The following is a 16,599-nucleotide window of genomic DNA, read 5'->3' as shown; positions in this document are numbered from 1 at the left end:
AGTAATAACTATAAATACCGTATAACTGTATTTGATTGCATAAGAATTATGCCCCCCAAGTCACTGATTTACCGAAGTCATGGCAGGTCCATCAGGATCTGTAACTTTCTCATAGATTTGAAGATCATTTTTGCGATGTTCTGGAGACATTGGAAACATCAGGGGATAACCAAGCAGCACCACATCTGCCTGTTTAACGTTGTCACCTGTTGAGATGTAAAGAGCGATATGAAAAACATGGCACCAAAAAATCTGCAAAGCAACTATATAACAAGAAGTATATAAATAGGAGTTCAATGTGCAGTTCCTATTGTAAAACATTTTTAAGAAGCGTTAATGTGACTAAGAAACGTTGTAATATAGTGAACTTTTTATTGAATATGTAGGGACCATAAAACAAGTGTTGGGACGGCAGAAAAAGACTTCCCATCCTTATAGGTGAACGTAGAAGCAAATGCTTTTCTGGAGAATCCCCATTGGTGATTTATACAGTTATAGCCATTTTCCGTTCTCCTATCTACGTGACCAAGCTCATTTGTACCTTGCGGACCAAGGTCTTTTTTCCAAAACCATCATGTGTCACTTTATCCAGTAATAAGACGACTTTAACTTACCCAAGTGTTTTTGAGTCTGTTTTTCATGACATTTTGTTCTTCAAGTTAGTGTGAAATTTTGGTACAAATATTTAACATTTATTTATTAAAAAAAAGTTGAGTTTGGTAAACATTTTGGAAAAAATGTGCTATTTTCAAAATTCAAAATGTTCTGTTTTTCAAACTGATATTAACAAATATATAGACATTAAGGGGCATATTTATCAGGACCTCTGCGCACCGCCAGTGGCGGAGAGGCCCTGAAATAATCGCAAATGCTAGCTTATTGCTAGCTTTTGCGATTATTTTCCCCAATCCGCCACCTTCACGCCAGTGGGGCGTGAAGGGGCGGCGCGGCTGGCCGAGCGGGGGCCCCGGCCGGATGGGAGTGGGCTGGCGCGGGGCGCCTGCGGGGCTATCGCACGAGCGCCAGCGTATGATAAATATCCCCCTAAGGCTATATTCACACTGCCGTTGCCTGCCCGTACCGTACCGTAGCGGGCAACGGCAGTGTACGGGGAGAGGAAGAGGAGGTGAGCGCAGCTCACCCCCGCCCCTCTCCATAGGAATTAATGGCGCACGGCGCCGTACTACGGAGAAAGATAGGACAGGTCCTATCTTTTTCCGGGTACAGAGCGGTACGGTGCCGCACGTGTGCTGCACCGTACCGCTCCCGTAGGGCGCCGTGCGCCCATTGACGTCTATGGAGGACGTATATCGGCCGTATATACGTCGGCCGTATGTACGTCCTCCATACGTCAGTGTGAATGTAGCCTAAGTCTTACTAACAAAATGAATTGCTAACTAACATTTAACATATCTCAGCTTTGTGTTGGCGTCATTTTAAAAGTGTCCTTTTGTTTTATTACAACGCTAGAAAGAACAAAAATCGAACAGCATTCTCTCAGATTTTCAAAAAACTTTTACCATCAATTATTCTAGTGATCATTTCATTTCTATAGGGGGTTTGCAAGTTCTGTAAATAGAAACCCCCCCACATATGACCCCGTTCTATTAACTTCCCCTCTCAAGCTATTCAAAACAGCAGGTAGGAAGCTTGTTAACCCTTTATGTATTTTACTTCAAACAAAATGAAGGTTTGATTTGGAATTCACTCATATCTATCATTAATATGTTCATTTAGTTGCAAAATTTACGCACATTAACAGAATAAAAGTAAAAATGCATCTAAAAATATATTGTGCAGAGTAAGAGGACACCCACCCACACATGGGGATGTAACCCGCTGCCCGGGCACATGGCGGGGCGCGGAAGGGAAGGAGCCATTGAGCTTTTGTAGGGCAGGATGGTTTTCAGGTGCCATGATGTGTTTGTAGAGCCCCTGGGGTCACTTTCACATGTGGCATTTTGGTTGGGTTTTTAAACACAATCCAAAGGATCCACCTGTGATTAAGTTAACGTGTTGGAAACACAATGTAATATGTGATCACGAGTAGAGCCGTTCAAAATGCAACCAAAATGCCACATGTGAACGTGGCCTCAGGTACCACAAACCTTTATCCCAGAGAATTTGTAAACTTTTTATCATGGTATAGGGGGCATATAGGCTATTTCCATTTTACTTTCTGTTTATCGCCCCTGCCTTTCGAAAATCAATAACATTTTTATTTTTCATTGTACAGAGCTTTGTGAAGACTTATTTTTTGCATAAAAAATGTACTTCCTAGTGACAGTATTTTATATTCCATGGCGTGTACTGAAAAGTGGAAATAAAATGTAAAATTCTGTAAAATGAACAAGAAACCGCATTTGCGCCATTTATCTTGTGAGCTCTGTTTTTAGATATTTCTCTGTGCGCTCCAAATGGCATCTCTAATATATTCTTTGGTTAGGTACAATTACAGGGATACCAAATTTATATAAGTTTTGTTAGGTGTTAATAGATTTAAAAAAAAATAAAACCTTATGTATGAAAAAAAAAAAAAAAATTTTTCCATATTCTGACTCCAATAACTTTTTCATACTTAGGAGTACGGAGTTGGCTAAGGTGTCATTTTTTTCCGGGACATTGTTACAATTTTAGAGACATTTTAGAGACCTTTGATCACTTTTTAGTAAATTTTCTATGTGCTGCAAAACGGCGAAATATGTGGCGATTCTGACATTTGGGTGCATTTTTCCATAAAGAGGTTCACTGCCATTAATAACAGTTTTTATATTTTTATAGATTGGGAATTTTGGGATGCAGTGATATCTAATATGTTGTTTTTTTATTTTTTTAACTTATTTACAGGCGGTCCTCTACTTAAGAACACTCGACTTACATACGACCCCTAGTTACAAACGGACCACTGGATATTTGTAATTTATTGTACTTTAGCCCTAGGCTACAATAATCAGCTGTAACAGTTATCACAGGTGTTTGTAATGAAGCTTTAGTGCTAATCCTGGTTCTTATGACAACCCAACATTTTTAAAATCCAATTGTCATAGAGACCAAAAAAGTTCTGGCTGGGATTACAATGATAAAATATACAGTTCCGACTTACATACAAATTCAACTTAAGAACAAACCTACAGACCCTATCTTGTATGTAACCCGGGGACTGCCTGTATTGTTTTTTTAACTTATATTTATTTTTACTTTACTAGCATATGAACTAGTGATCATGGTATCACTAGTTCATACTAATGCACTGCAATAATCATGTGCACTTACATAGGCTGACAGGCAGACTGCTCGGTCCTTCCGGGGGTTGGACTGAGCAGGTTTTACCTCGGACAGACCCGGCTGTCCAGCAGTGAAGAAAGCACCCCACCATCTCATCGCGGGGTGCCGGGTTCGATCCTGCCGGGAACAGTCCTGAACGCCACTCATTCTGACACACTGACACATTCTAACACGCTGTTAGACCAGGGGTCTGGTTGTCCTATGACAGCCGGGTCACTGTTCTTCTCAGCACAATACAGCGTATAGAACTTATAGAACAGAAAAACCCGTCGGCCTAGCCCAAGGCCCCTTAGTGACCGATGAAAAAATCCTTAAGGGGATAAAACCTTACATCCAGCTTTTTTTACTAGGAGGAACATCCACATTCAGACACCGGGAGCAGGTTGAAGCCTGAAACTATTTAACTCAGACAAAAAACCATAAAAACCGTATTCATATAAACATTTTCCATGGAAAATATTGGGGGGAATCCGAAAGATTTCTAAGAGATGCAATTTTAGATTAGAAAAGGTAAATAAATGTATAACTCTGTATCATTATGAAGGGATCAAACTCATCTGACAACCTTCTTTGAGCTGCAGATTTGGTTGGTAGATGCTGGTGTATACATGCATACATACATCTCACTTGACTTTTAAAGGATTTTATAAAACAGATGAACAAGCTTAAATGTGATTTACTGTACCAGAAATAAAGACCTGTACCTAAGGTGTAGCCATCATATTCTGGATGGTAATTAATCTTGGGATCAAACGGGATTTTGATTTTGCTTGCCACATCATTCCATATGTCTGGGATGGGTTGCTGTAAATCTTTAGCAAGGGCCATAGAAAAGGTTAAGCTGGGAGAGACAAAAAAAAAATCTTAATATGCTCTGTTTATATATAGCAGAAGATTTATCAATCTGTTTATGACCAAATTCTGTTGTACTTTGTGCCAAATTTATGGAGGGTTTGGACCTTTTATTAATAATAAAAGAGGTATGACTACTTGAAAGGATATGTGCCTAAGTGGGAAAAGGAAGCTTAAAGGTCATCAAAAGCAGGCACAATGCACCGCCCCTTTTGCCTCAATCCACCAGTAAAATCATTCCTCAAAACTTTTTTTGCCCTTGTCTATGTTGGCCCCACCTACTGGTGTGTGGCTCAGTGCACCATCGCTTGGCTCCAGCCATGGAAAGATCGGCAGTTACCCACCCACACAAGATGTATAGTCGTAGGAACAGTGTGCAGATAATAATGATGACTCTATGACTCAATGCAGCTTGCTGGCAGGGAGCCAGGTAAACTTTTGTCAACTTTCACAAGTGAATAGAGCCAGTAATGTTAATTATAAAAGCAAAATAGGAATTAGTATTAATCAGGATATGGGAACCTATCATTTAACTCTTTCCTTAAGAATACTTTAATTACTAACTCCGCTCCGTAAGGAGATAAGTGTTTATTATCAGCAGTCTGTGTGTACAAGAGGAAACAGATTTATAAACACTGCTAAAAAAGCAAAAAGGCAGAAAAAGAACAGGATCCAATTTTTTTCCTTGAATAAAATATATTGCAAAATTTACTATTACCGTCTACACTGTTGGTTTATGGCTTTTTGGCAATTTGGCTTTTAAGTGTAGATATGCTTTAACCACACACAGGCATACTCACAACCAGTCTCTTACATGGGAGAGAGAGAATGGAAATACAGGCAGTCCCCGGGTTACATACAAGATAGGGTCTGTAGGTTTGTTCTTAAGTTGAATTTGTATGTTAGTCGGAACTGTATATTTTATCATTGTAATCCCAGCCAGAACTTTTTTGGTCTCTGTGACAAATGGATTTTAAAAATGTTGGGTTGTCATAAGAATCAGGATTAACACTAAAGCTTCATTAGAGACACCTGTGATAACTGTTACAGTTGATCATTGTAGCCTAGAACTAAAGTACAATAAATTACCAATATCCAGAGGTCCGTTTGTAAATAGGGGTTGTATGTAAGTCGAGTGTTCTTAAGTAGGGGACCGCCTGTATCCACAAAAGTAAAATGTAAATTAGTATTTTATTGATACCATGAGAACCACCACAAGTGTGTGGTTATTTTCATGGAATCAAGAATAATTTGAACATTAAAAATGTATAGAACATACTGCCATGTTCTATAATAGACCCAGATGATTTAGAATAAAGTGGCTTCCATTCATTTGGTTTTTGCTAATGGATATGATCTGTGCTGTGGACCTCTACTGTTCAGTTCATATTCTTCAAGAGTTTTACCATCACAAACTCCCAATAATGTATCTCTTCACACCCTACATAATATCACCAACCACTATACACAAAATTATTTATGCTACAAAAATAAAGAATAACAATTGCTCCCTCTAGTGGATTAAACCTCTCACACCCTTCAACATTAACAATTATGGGGCTGTCATGCACACTGCTGCTGTCCAAAAAAAATAGAAGTGCCCCTTAATGAGTTTTAAAGTTAATAGTTAAAAAAAGGCTTCCTTAATAGTAAAAAGAAGGTTGATCATGATGATCTTCTACATTCATTTCTTATATCAGCGTCTCCTTTCTTGGTATTCTGGTCTAAACAGGTTCTGACCTGGCAGAGATGGATACATTGGGGCACATTTAAATACCGGTCCTGTGCGATCCCCGCTGTGTGTTGTCCGACGATCATGCATTATGGCAAGCTTCACTAAGATCGTGTGCCGGATATCCTGCATGTGTCGCTTCACCGCTAAGTTCCGCTGGAGTTCACCATCTTCACCCCGGTGTATGTAAGTGCAGTGGTTGCAACACATTTTGAATTTTAAATCCCAAATCAGTTGGATCGCCCGACAGCCCGCCCCCCAATTTGTGTCGCATGAAAGCCGGTGGCCATGCGCCAAAATCCGATCACGTGCGACAAAATCCCCTGCTAAATCCCTGTCACAGCGGCGCAAATCGGAAAAAGTCGGGAAGTCCAACGAAAGTGCAGTCCGCATTGAGCCCCATTATCTACTAAGAGGTTTTCACAGATATAATTGCAACCTGCCTCTATCAGTCCTGCTGTACACAATTTCATTTGTCCCTGGATCCAACCGTAAATCTTTTCATGAATACCTTTTACTGTCTGCACACTGCAATGTGATCTCTGCCCCTCTCCCAGCATTACAAGACAAACTCACCACCACAGACACTTCCTGCCGGCAAGCAGCAGTGTGCACAGACTTAATCTACAAGCTACAGGCAAGAGAAGATCTTTATGCAGTGGGGGGGGGGGGGGGGGGGCACTCTGTGTTTGTTAGCTCAGATGTAGCAAGGCTGATAGTGTTTGTTGTAGCTCAGATGACGCAGAGGTGAGGTGTGTCATTGTGTGTTATATGCATCTCATGGATCTCATCATCTCTCATCTGCCTCATCTCTCATTTTCTATGTGCCAGATACGGGTAGAATGTTTGAGAACTTTATTTCATGGGCAACCACCTAAATAACATTGATTGTTATGCTATATAGGACTGTTTCCCCTAAATCCTTTCCTCATCCAATCCCTACCCTTCCTTGGTTGAACTTGATGGACAAGTGTCTTTTTTCAACTGTATAAACTATAAACTATGAAACTATGAAACCCCCTTTAAAATTATATATAGGGACCCAGATCTGTGACAATAATTTGTAAAGCTGTGCAGAATTTGATGCCGCTAAATAAATAAAGATTATTATTATGGCAATGAAGAAAGCACCAACTCTAGTGAGTGTTACTGACATGCTGTCATATTGTGGACTACTGTACAGTGCCACAGGTGAGATTAAAGGAACACATGATTTTAGTATAAGGAATCCTTGAAATAATTCCTGTGTTTCTCGTGCAATGTACAACATATCTATATAACATGTGTACACTGTGTATGGTGTCTGTATATACTGTATGTGAGTATACATGCTCATGTGTCTGATTCACCTGATTTGTGCCAATGCATTCGTATATACAGAGTTATTAACATCGCTGTGATATTCATCTGGAGGCATCACACCTATGGAACAGAGAAAGAATTATAGATTACGAACAACTCTTTAAATCTAAGGGACTCTTAGAATCTAAGGGACTGTCATTTGTAGCTTGTGGCAGGTTCCAATATGTTATGCTGATTTTAAAAATGCCCTTGTCAGAATTCTGCTGTTCAGCAGTTTATAAAAGTATATTTTACTTTACCTGGCTCCCTGACAGAAGCATTTAGTGAGTCCCTGGGGATGGTTCCCTGTTCAATACACATGGCAGGAAGTGGGGGGGGGGGGAGAGGAGACTGACATGGGCACACACAGGCTGCAAGCTTTCAGCTCCTCAGTATAAACCAAATATTTGGCTTTACAGGTGAAGAGCATAACTCCACCTCCCAACCATGCCAATGGGGCATTACTCAATGAAAAGAATGATAAGTGGAAAGTAAAAAGGAGACGTCTTGAAAACTGTAAGTGTCCTATAAAGTGTTTTTACTTGCTGAAGTATTGCAGTATTTTTTCATCCCTCAGAGATGTACCCCAACATGGTGGGGTTAAAAATACCTTCAATATGATAACACTGTTCTTCCGTACTCCACATGACCCTGCTACACCAGTAATCTGCAATTGCCTTCACCACTTCCCAGCCACCACTTGAAGCAAACAAATCTAAATCCTATTAAAAAGAAAAAAAAAATGTAAAGAACGAAAAGAATTAAAATCTGATTACATTTTTCTGTACTTATTTTAATACTCAAACTGATCACCAGTTAAGTATTACTAGTATACTAGTGAACGGCCACAGAGCAAAAGTTCCCTCCTGAATATGGTGTAGATCTCGAGTCTGCAGCAGAAGAGCTGCACAGGAATTACAAGGTAGGAACCTTGTAGTAATCCCTTGAAGTTAAAGGGAACCTGTCAGCGCCTTAGCCACCTAAGCCCACCAACAATACCTTGTTATGTTTTATGCATGTCGCCTTCTGAAAAATTCTCTTTTAATTGAATGCAAACCACAGTCCAGGAGCTAGGGCTGCTGGTGCAGGCAGTCAGGCAGCTCCATGCTTGGAGTGGGAAGAGCATACAGTGGTCACGAGGTCGGCTGTCTGACTGCCTGGATGAGCAGCCCTAACTCCTTGACTGCTTTTTACATTTGAATATTGGAATGGTGACACAAACAAATGTGACAAAAGGACCTCCGAGCAACTTGGTCACCTCCCCCAAAAGGAGAAGCTGCCATGGTGAACAAACTAGAAGGGTGAAATTGACTGAGACATTATGGAGGAGACTATAGAACATTGCGGCTACCCTTATAGAGACAGAGTGCCCAGACTGCACCCCAAAACTCACTAATTTATTGCAAGTACCAACATGGCAATTTGAGCAATAACTTATTTCTCCCTGCTCTGCTACTGTTTTCAACAGTATCAGCATCCTGATGACACTAATACCATGAATATAGGGGATTATCATTGTAGCTTCCCTCCAAAGACCTTTAAACAGGAAGGATCACGGGCCCTGGAGCAGGAGCTCCAGTGGAATCCAACGCTGTCTGCACTTACCTTTTCTTCCTGGAGTCCCAATCAGACCAGGTTGTGCCACTTTAAAATAGCGAGCGTGGCAGGTTGTGGAGACTACACAGAAAAAGGCTGCATTCACACGAATGTGTGCCCACCCGACTCCGGCCGGGCGAGCACATGTCTGGCATGCTGGAGAGGAGGAGAGATGACGACTGCTCAACCCTTCCCCTTTCCATAAAAAAAAGAGAGCCGCAAGACCGTTCTTACTGCCAAAGATGGAGCATGTTCTATATTTTTTGGTGTTGTACTCACCGTACCCATCCCGGGCACCATAGACGACTATGGAGGACGTATATCTGCCAGCAAATTTGAGGCCGTTTACATGTCCCCCATACATTTGTGTAAATGCAGCCTTAAAGAGGTGCTCTCAGGACAATTTGGAAAACTAAAACAGCCACTGATCCTGATTGAGTGGTGGTTTAGTGTCCCAAATTACCCTTTAACTAGCCTCTGTGCCCGCTATTAAAAAAATTAAACCTTTATATATACCTCATCTGACCCATCTCTGGTGCTCCCCGCGCCTGCCCAGTAATTCAATAAAGCCAGAGCAATGCACGCTAGCTTCACTGTGCGACTGTGCAGACACAGGGAGCTCTGGACCAAGGTAAGTATACATTTTTTCTGGAGCACTAGACCACTAGTCCATAAGAACCTGTGGATGGTTTAGTGTCCCAAATTGCCCTGACAGGTGTCCTTTAAGGTATAAGGCAAAGAGCAACTGTTATGTGTTATAACCACTTCTGGATTTGGATAAAATGACTGAATAACTGCAATTACGAAGTAACATGAAGATATGAACTGGCAGAGGAAGAGCAGGGATATGCAGCCATGAGAAAAGATCATTCTGTGTTGTTATTTCATGATAAACAGAAAACAGGTAAGTCAAGAGGTAGAAAATGCGGTTAACTGAGCCTTGTGGACTGAAATAGATTCAATATGAATTTTGTTAATTAAATTATTTGAATTTGTTTTATGTTTTCAGAATATTTCTATAAATTCACTTTATTAATTGACAGATAAATATAATATTCTCCACACAATCTAAACATATATAGTGGTAGCATTTTATTTTTTCCATCTTATGTGTACAGGCATCTATACCAACTCTCCTCTGATGGCAAATGTAGGAGTGACAGGATACTTGGATTATAGGACGCCAATCCATTTGTTACCAGATGAGTTAAGACTTCGCCAGTATACGTTAAATGTAGAAACTAACGGGAAAGAGAACTTTGGCATGAACATGCATTTAGCCAACAGCTATTAAAAGTGTATAGCCAAACTCCCAGTCTATATTCACTGGAAATTACAAGTACTTTAATGCCTAATGTAACCTTTCCAGATAAAATCAAGTATTATATTTATTTGTACCTTTGTCATGTAATAATATTGTTTGAACGTCATCAATACATCTCCATTAATGTGAATTTCTTGGTCTCCATATATTTCCTCTGGACAAACTTCACATCCTGTTAATGCACTTTCCCAAGGGAACTTTGCACCCTAAAAGAGGAGATCATAGTGATGACATTAGTCATACATTTACAAAGATCATTAAAATATAATTGAACATTTAAAGCATACAGTGGCACTTAGTAGGAGAGCGGTATTAATGAGTCAGTAGTAGCACTATTCAGAAATGCAGAATACAAGTGATATCCGTCGGTGAATTACACATCTAATGAGAAAATAAAATCCAGTAGAGAGTAACTGAGCGCACAGCAGGGATTTATCTGGTGACTAATGGGTCTTTAGCTTAGAGGTAACTTTAACCCTTTAAATCCATCCAATCTTATAAACTTTATACAGGGGAGGTTCCCTAATTAGGGCCCCAGTTATAATGAAAAGTGGGAAACCAATATAAACATCAGCTCATATAATACAATCACTTTTTATATTCAGTTTTTTTTCATGTTTTTTCAGTCCATTGGTCTTTTTTTCATATCTGCATAATGGTTTACAAAAATATAGATGGCAAAACACCTGATTCCCAGCATGATTTGCAGACTTGATCGGGTCATTTATAAGGACGGCCAGGAATTGTGATTATTTACCACCTTTACACCACTTCAAACCAAGTCTGTGTTTAGGTTACTACTTCTGTGCACTAGCTATAGCCTGCAAAAATTGAGGCCTGAATGAGAAAAGGACAAACCGCCATTCCATGCCAGACAGGACCTAGTGTAGAATTGCCGATGGGCACAGCCACCTGTCAGATATATCACGAGGATGGAGCCCCTGGATATATACTGCGTAAGAGAGGGTGCCAGAGTATGAGAAAAAACTCCCTTTGACTTGTATTAAAGTTTTTGGTCTACAAATAAAAGGACATGCTTGGGAATGAGAAATGGATATGAGAATAAACACAGAGACTAAAAATGGTCTGTATGCTGTCCCTGGAAATCACAGATAGCAGGATACTCAGGAAAAAGCACTAAATTAAGTCTGAATGTGCCATAACCACTGAACTCTATTTACTATCAGAGTGGGACAATCTCATTAACAAAATTAAAAAGGAATCTACCAAGGGATCCACACTTAGGGGTGATTCGGGAGATGGTAGATTTCTTTTAGAGGGAAACTGTCATCAGGACGCCTTTTTCTGGCTTCCTCTTGTCCATATAGAGATAGTGTACACATTGCCAAAGATCCTGATGAGGGAAGTGACGGGGTGGAGGAGATGTGGGGGACATATAGTTTTTTTGAATTTAAAATCATTGCATGATGGAGCGCAAACAGTTCATTGCATGGGGGAGAGCACACAGTTCTGCATACAAAAAATGTAAACTTAGATCTAACTTATCGTTTTTCTAGAAAAAGCCATTTTTACTATGAAAATTGTTTGGTAATGTGGACACTATTCTGTATGCGGACATGGGGGAGCCAGAAAAAGGGCCCTTGATGACAGGTTCCCTTTAATTAGGAATTCACTGATCACATAAAGCCTTTATGGTGTGCAACAACAAAATACTTCTATCTGACTTGCAAGAATGACAAGTTTAGTCACCTTATATCCCTGCTGTTCAGCATTGTGCAATGCTCCCTCAAGTGTTCGGATGCGGTACCTAAGAATATGACGGGCCAACTCTGGATGAAATAGCAGAATATTTGGATATATCCAAGTGTCCTTGAACAAACAAAAGACAAAAAATTAAATGAAATATATATCATAGTATACTTGGAACATTCCCAAATCTACAAACAGTAGTCATTCATAAATCTGGAAATAGCAAATATGTCCCCTAAGGTCTGACTTGAACTTGCCATCTGGTCATGGTCCACAAATTGTGGATCTCTTGCTGTAACTGCACAGCACTCCGGATGATCATGGTGAAAGGTCACCATGTGGAGTAACCTGAAATTCATGAAGTCTTTGAATGTGGGTTCTTCACACTATATTTTACAGTTCCAGGTGTACATGGCTTTAAGGAGGGTGTCTTGGGGTTCTGCTTACCCTCTCCTGTCTGTGTTTTTTTCTTTAAAGGCATCTGTTGAACTTAAAGTATTGATGACCTTTCAGCCTCCAAAATCAAATTGGTGGTGGTCCAACACAGCCACAGCTAAATAGAGAACAGGAACAGGAAGAGGGGGTCTGTGTTCTCACTGTAGTAGGTGAACTGAATGGCATCTGATCTGACCCCTTCAGAGAACAGAGCTGTGTACTTCATGTTCCTCTCTCTGCCTTGAGAACATCTGGTCTGTTTGACCCTCACCAATTTGATAGTGATGAACTATTCTATGCATATGTTATCAATATTTTGAGCCCAAAAAACTCCTTTAAAAGGAAACCTAATACCACAGATCTACCTATTAAAGGAAACCTACCACCACGGATCTACCTATTAAAGGAAACCTACCACCACGGATCTACCTATTAAAGGAAACCTACCACCACGGATCTACCTATTAAAGGAAACCTACCACCACGGATCTACCTATTAAAGGAAACCTACCACCACGGATCTACCTATTAAAGGAAACCTACCACCACGGATCTACCTATTAAAGGAAACCTACCACCACGGATCTACCTATTAAAGGAAACCTACCACCACGGATCTACCTATTAAAGGAAACCTACCACCACGGATCTACCTATTAAAGGAAACCTACCACCACGGATCTACCTATTAAAGGAAACCTACCACCACGGATCTACCTATTAAAGGAAACCTACCACCACGGATCTACCTATTAAAGGAAACCTACCACCACGGATCTACCTATTAAAGGAAACCTACCACCACGGATCTACCTATTAAGGGAAACCTACAACCACGGATTTACCAATTAAAGGAAACCTAATACCACGGATCTACCTATTAAAGGAAACCTACCACCACGGATTTACCAATTAAAGGAAACCTACCACCACGGATCTACCTATTAAGGTAAATTGGGTGGTAGGTGCCTCTATTGTATGTCAGGAAAGCCCTTTTAAGGGCTAATCCTCACATAGCCTGTATGTTGTTGTAACTTTCATTTCCATAATATGCTAATTTTCAAAAAAAGGCTACTCGGGCGTGGAGTAGCCGGAGCTGAGGCTACACGGGGCGGCTACTCCACGCCTCAGTAGCCTCTTTGATCCTCCTACCCCCATATCTTCCAGCTGTGCGCCCTTGTCTGTGAAGCATCCTCTGTGAAGCTGCGCATGTGCACAAACTGCAGCTTTGGAGCAATGACCGCGCAGCCGCGGGCCTGCGTTCTGCACATGCAAAGAACGCTGGATTCGCGGACGAGGGCGCAGAGCTGTAAATATTCAGTGGGCGGTCCTGAACCAGTTAAGGCAACCGAAGCTTAATGTGTGTGTATGTATGCATGTATGTATTTTGTGTATTGAATGTGTATACATATGTGTTTAATATATGCGTGTGTATAGAATGTTTTTTAAATGTATGATTAAGAAATAAATATTTCATGCTCATAGCATCCAAGTTCAACTTAAAAAATTAAACTAGGTGAACTTATTTACAGAATATATGGTGACAGTTCAGGATGACATCATAGTTGGTAATCTCTTGTAATGAATAGTAATAGTAACATACTTGGTCCCAGAATACATGTCCCCAATAATCTTCATTGTGCTGACCATTGGATAGGCCCCCAGGACTGATCCCATTAAAGTCTTTGTCGGATCCCAGCATTGGTAGAGAGCTAAGTAAATAATATAGACATCCAATGACAGCCTGCTGAAGAGCCATGGGACCATCCACTTCTATCGGGCCTCTCTCCCAAAGCTGTGCCCATGCTTTTGTATGTGTGGAGAACAGTTGTCCCTCGTCCACTAGAGAATGACCTTCAGCAAATCTTTCTTTTGCATCTTTTTCATCTTCTGAAACGGCAGTGAGGAAAGTCCAGGTTTTTTCCTGTTCAGCGGATAGGACCAGACACTGGGGTACTGGAGTGTAGATCATATGAACAGTCTTAAGGGGACAGGAAGGCACCTCAGGTGTTAGTGTGCTTCCATACATGTATCTACAAAATAAAATAGTTGGTTTACATAGATGTATTCAGGCTTTTGCAATATGGGATATCATTTTCAAAGGCAGCATGCTAGTGGAACCTGTCACAGCTTTATATAATGAAGCATTTTCTATTCAAATATTATTTTATTGAAACTTTGAACTATATTATTTTTTTGATCACTGCTTATTGTTATACATTGGTCCTATATGTGAGAGCACCCAATGGGTTATCAGTCACCATGTGAGCACCCTTACATGCCATAGTAGTTACTCATTGCTGGACCAAGGGGTGATAAAAATCTACCAGCAGTTTTGATCATAAAGTGTTAGGTAGTATCAACAGACATATTGACACCTTTGTGTGTATTGTAGCAGCAGGACTGTAAAAAAGAATTTATACAGGATAGTATCTTAACTCTTTTGTGACCAAGGATCATTGGCATCCGAATGGCCCAGTCAATTTTAGCTGCGCTGTTATTTTCTTTTAAAATGAAGATGTCTTTGGAACAACTTTACATATCATAACAATTTTAGACTTAGTTTTTACATGACATGTGAGACTTTAAATTGATAGCATATTTTTATTAGTTGCATCTTATTTCTTTATAAAATTTAGGCGAAAAATGTGAAATGTTTTTTTTTCTCAATTTTTTTTTTCTCAAAGTTTTGTAGTAAAATGTAATAAACATATACCAAAATATTTTAAGCATGTGTAGAACCTTAATGGGGCTCATTTACTAAGGATCCGAACTCCACACTTTCATTGGGTTTCCCGAATATTTCTGTTTTGCGCCGAATTTGGCGCACGCGATCGGATTGTGGCGTATCGGTGCCAGCTTCACGCAACAGAAATCGGGGGTTTGGAGAAAACCGCGGAATTTAAAAAACGATTTGTGTCGCAAGATCAAGCACTTACATGCACCAGGACGAAGAAGGTGAACTCCGGCGGACCTCGGCGCAGCAGCGACACCTGCTGGATATCGGGCGCATGACCTTAGAGAATCCCGGCAGACAACGCGCCGCAGGATCGCGACTGGACGGGGGAAGTAAATGTGCCCCAATGTGTCACCCTTGCCCAGGTTCAGCTACAACTGCAGAGTGTGCGTGTACTTCTCCAAACCGCTCTGTTTCTCTGCAGCTTATTCCCCTCTCTGCCTCTAGCTGACAGCTGGAAGGGGCACACTTAAAATGGTTATATCTTCTTCCACCACTTAATATCATATCAGTTAAAGTTGCAGTCGACTTAAAGTTGCAGTGGAGAGTGCGGTGCTGTGTATAAAAATCACATTTTTAGGTCACATTCACACTGCCATGTGCTTGCATGGACCGGATAACTGGCATAGCACAAGGCCGAGAGGAGAAGGGAGGGGAAGTGAACGCTCCTCAACCCTCCCCTCTCCAGTGAAAGTCACATCTCCACGCCTTAAATCCGCTAAAATATAGAATATGTCCTATATTTTGTAGCTGACCGGTTTGGGCACAATGCAGTAAAACATTGGGGCACATTTACCTAGAAATTCGGAAACTACACTTAAAGGAAACCTGCCAGTTAGAATGGCAGGGGTAAGCTGTAAGTACCGAGCACCAGCTCAGGGTGAGCTGGTGCCGGTACTTACTTTTGTTAGTGTTATAAACTGCGGTATCGCGGTTTTAACACTTTTTAAACTTGAGAGCAGGAGAGGCTTCGGCGCCGAAGCCTGTTCTGGTCTAGAGTTTAAAAAGTGTTAAAACCGCGATACCGCGGTTTATAACACTAACGAAAGTAAGTACCGGCACCAGCTCACCCTGAGCTGGTGCTCGGTACTTACAGCTTACCCCTGCCATTCTAAATCGTAGGTTTCCTTTAAAGTGCTATTTCCGTGTATAATGCTGGGTGCAGCGATTCACTAGGATTGTGCCCAAGAAATCATGAATCTGTCGCTTCCCCGCACTGGCCTGACAGAGTTCGTTATCTTTTTTGTGGTGCACCTATAAAGAGGACCTGTCACCCACATTTTCGGCACCAGGAGATGCTTACTAAAGTAAGCAGCTTCTAGTGCTTGAACAAACGCCACAGTGTTAGAGTGATAGCGTTACCGGAACCCTCTGGTAACGCTATCAAACACTGCGGCGGGGTACATTGTAATCATCGGAGCTTGCTTCATAGGCCGGCAGTGACTACCGTGTGCCAGGCGGCAGTCACCGCCCCCAGCCACGCCCCGCCCCAACCCTGCCCCCTCATGAATACGTTGGACAGCTTTGCGAGCTGTCCGACAATTACACTGTGCCCCGCCGCAGTGTTTGATAGCGTTACCAGAGGTT

At 41.1% G+C, this 16,599-nt stretch overlaps 1 protein-coding gene across 2 annotated transcripts in view; it reads right to left on the bottom strand.

The window, feature by feature from the left end:
* Positions 1–16,599, bottom strand: part of PGGHG (protein-glucosylgalactosylhydroxylysine glucosidase) — a 42,279-nt gene that overhangs the window by 11,960 nt on the left and 13,720 nt on the right. For both annotated transcript variants that reach the window (XM_072117978.1, XM_072117977.1), the window contains exons 4-10: positions 13,879–14,308; positions 11,841–11,960; positions 10,205–10,336; positions 7,821–7,932; positions 7,219–7,291; positions 3,990–4,126; positions 73–206 (exon numbers count right to left, since the gene is read on the bottom strand). In XM_072117978.1, coding sequence (XP_071974079.1) covers positions 73–206; positions 3,990–4,126; positions 7,219–7,291; positions 7,821–7,932; positions 10,205–10,336; positions 11,841–11,960; positions 13,879–14,308 — 1,138 coding nt within the window. The remainder of the gene's footprint in view (positions 1–72; positions 207–3,989; positions 4,127–7,218; positions 7,292–7,820; positions 7,933–10,204; positions 10,337–11,840; positions 11,961–13,878; positions 14,309–16,599) is intronic.

This window comes from Engystomops pustulosus, chromosome 7, assembly GCF_040894005.1.
Source record: "Engystomops pustulosus chromosome 7, aEngPut4.maternal, whole genome shotgun sequence".
NCBI lineage: Eukaryota > Metazoa > Chordata > Amphibia > Anura > Leptodactylidae > Engystomops > Engystomops pustulosus.
Note: the sequence above shows the minus strand (reverse complement) of the source record. Positions and strands in the feature narration are given on the sequence as shown.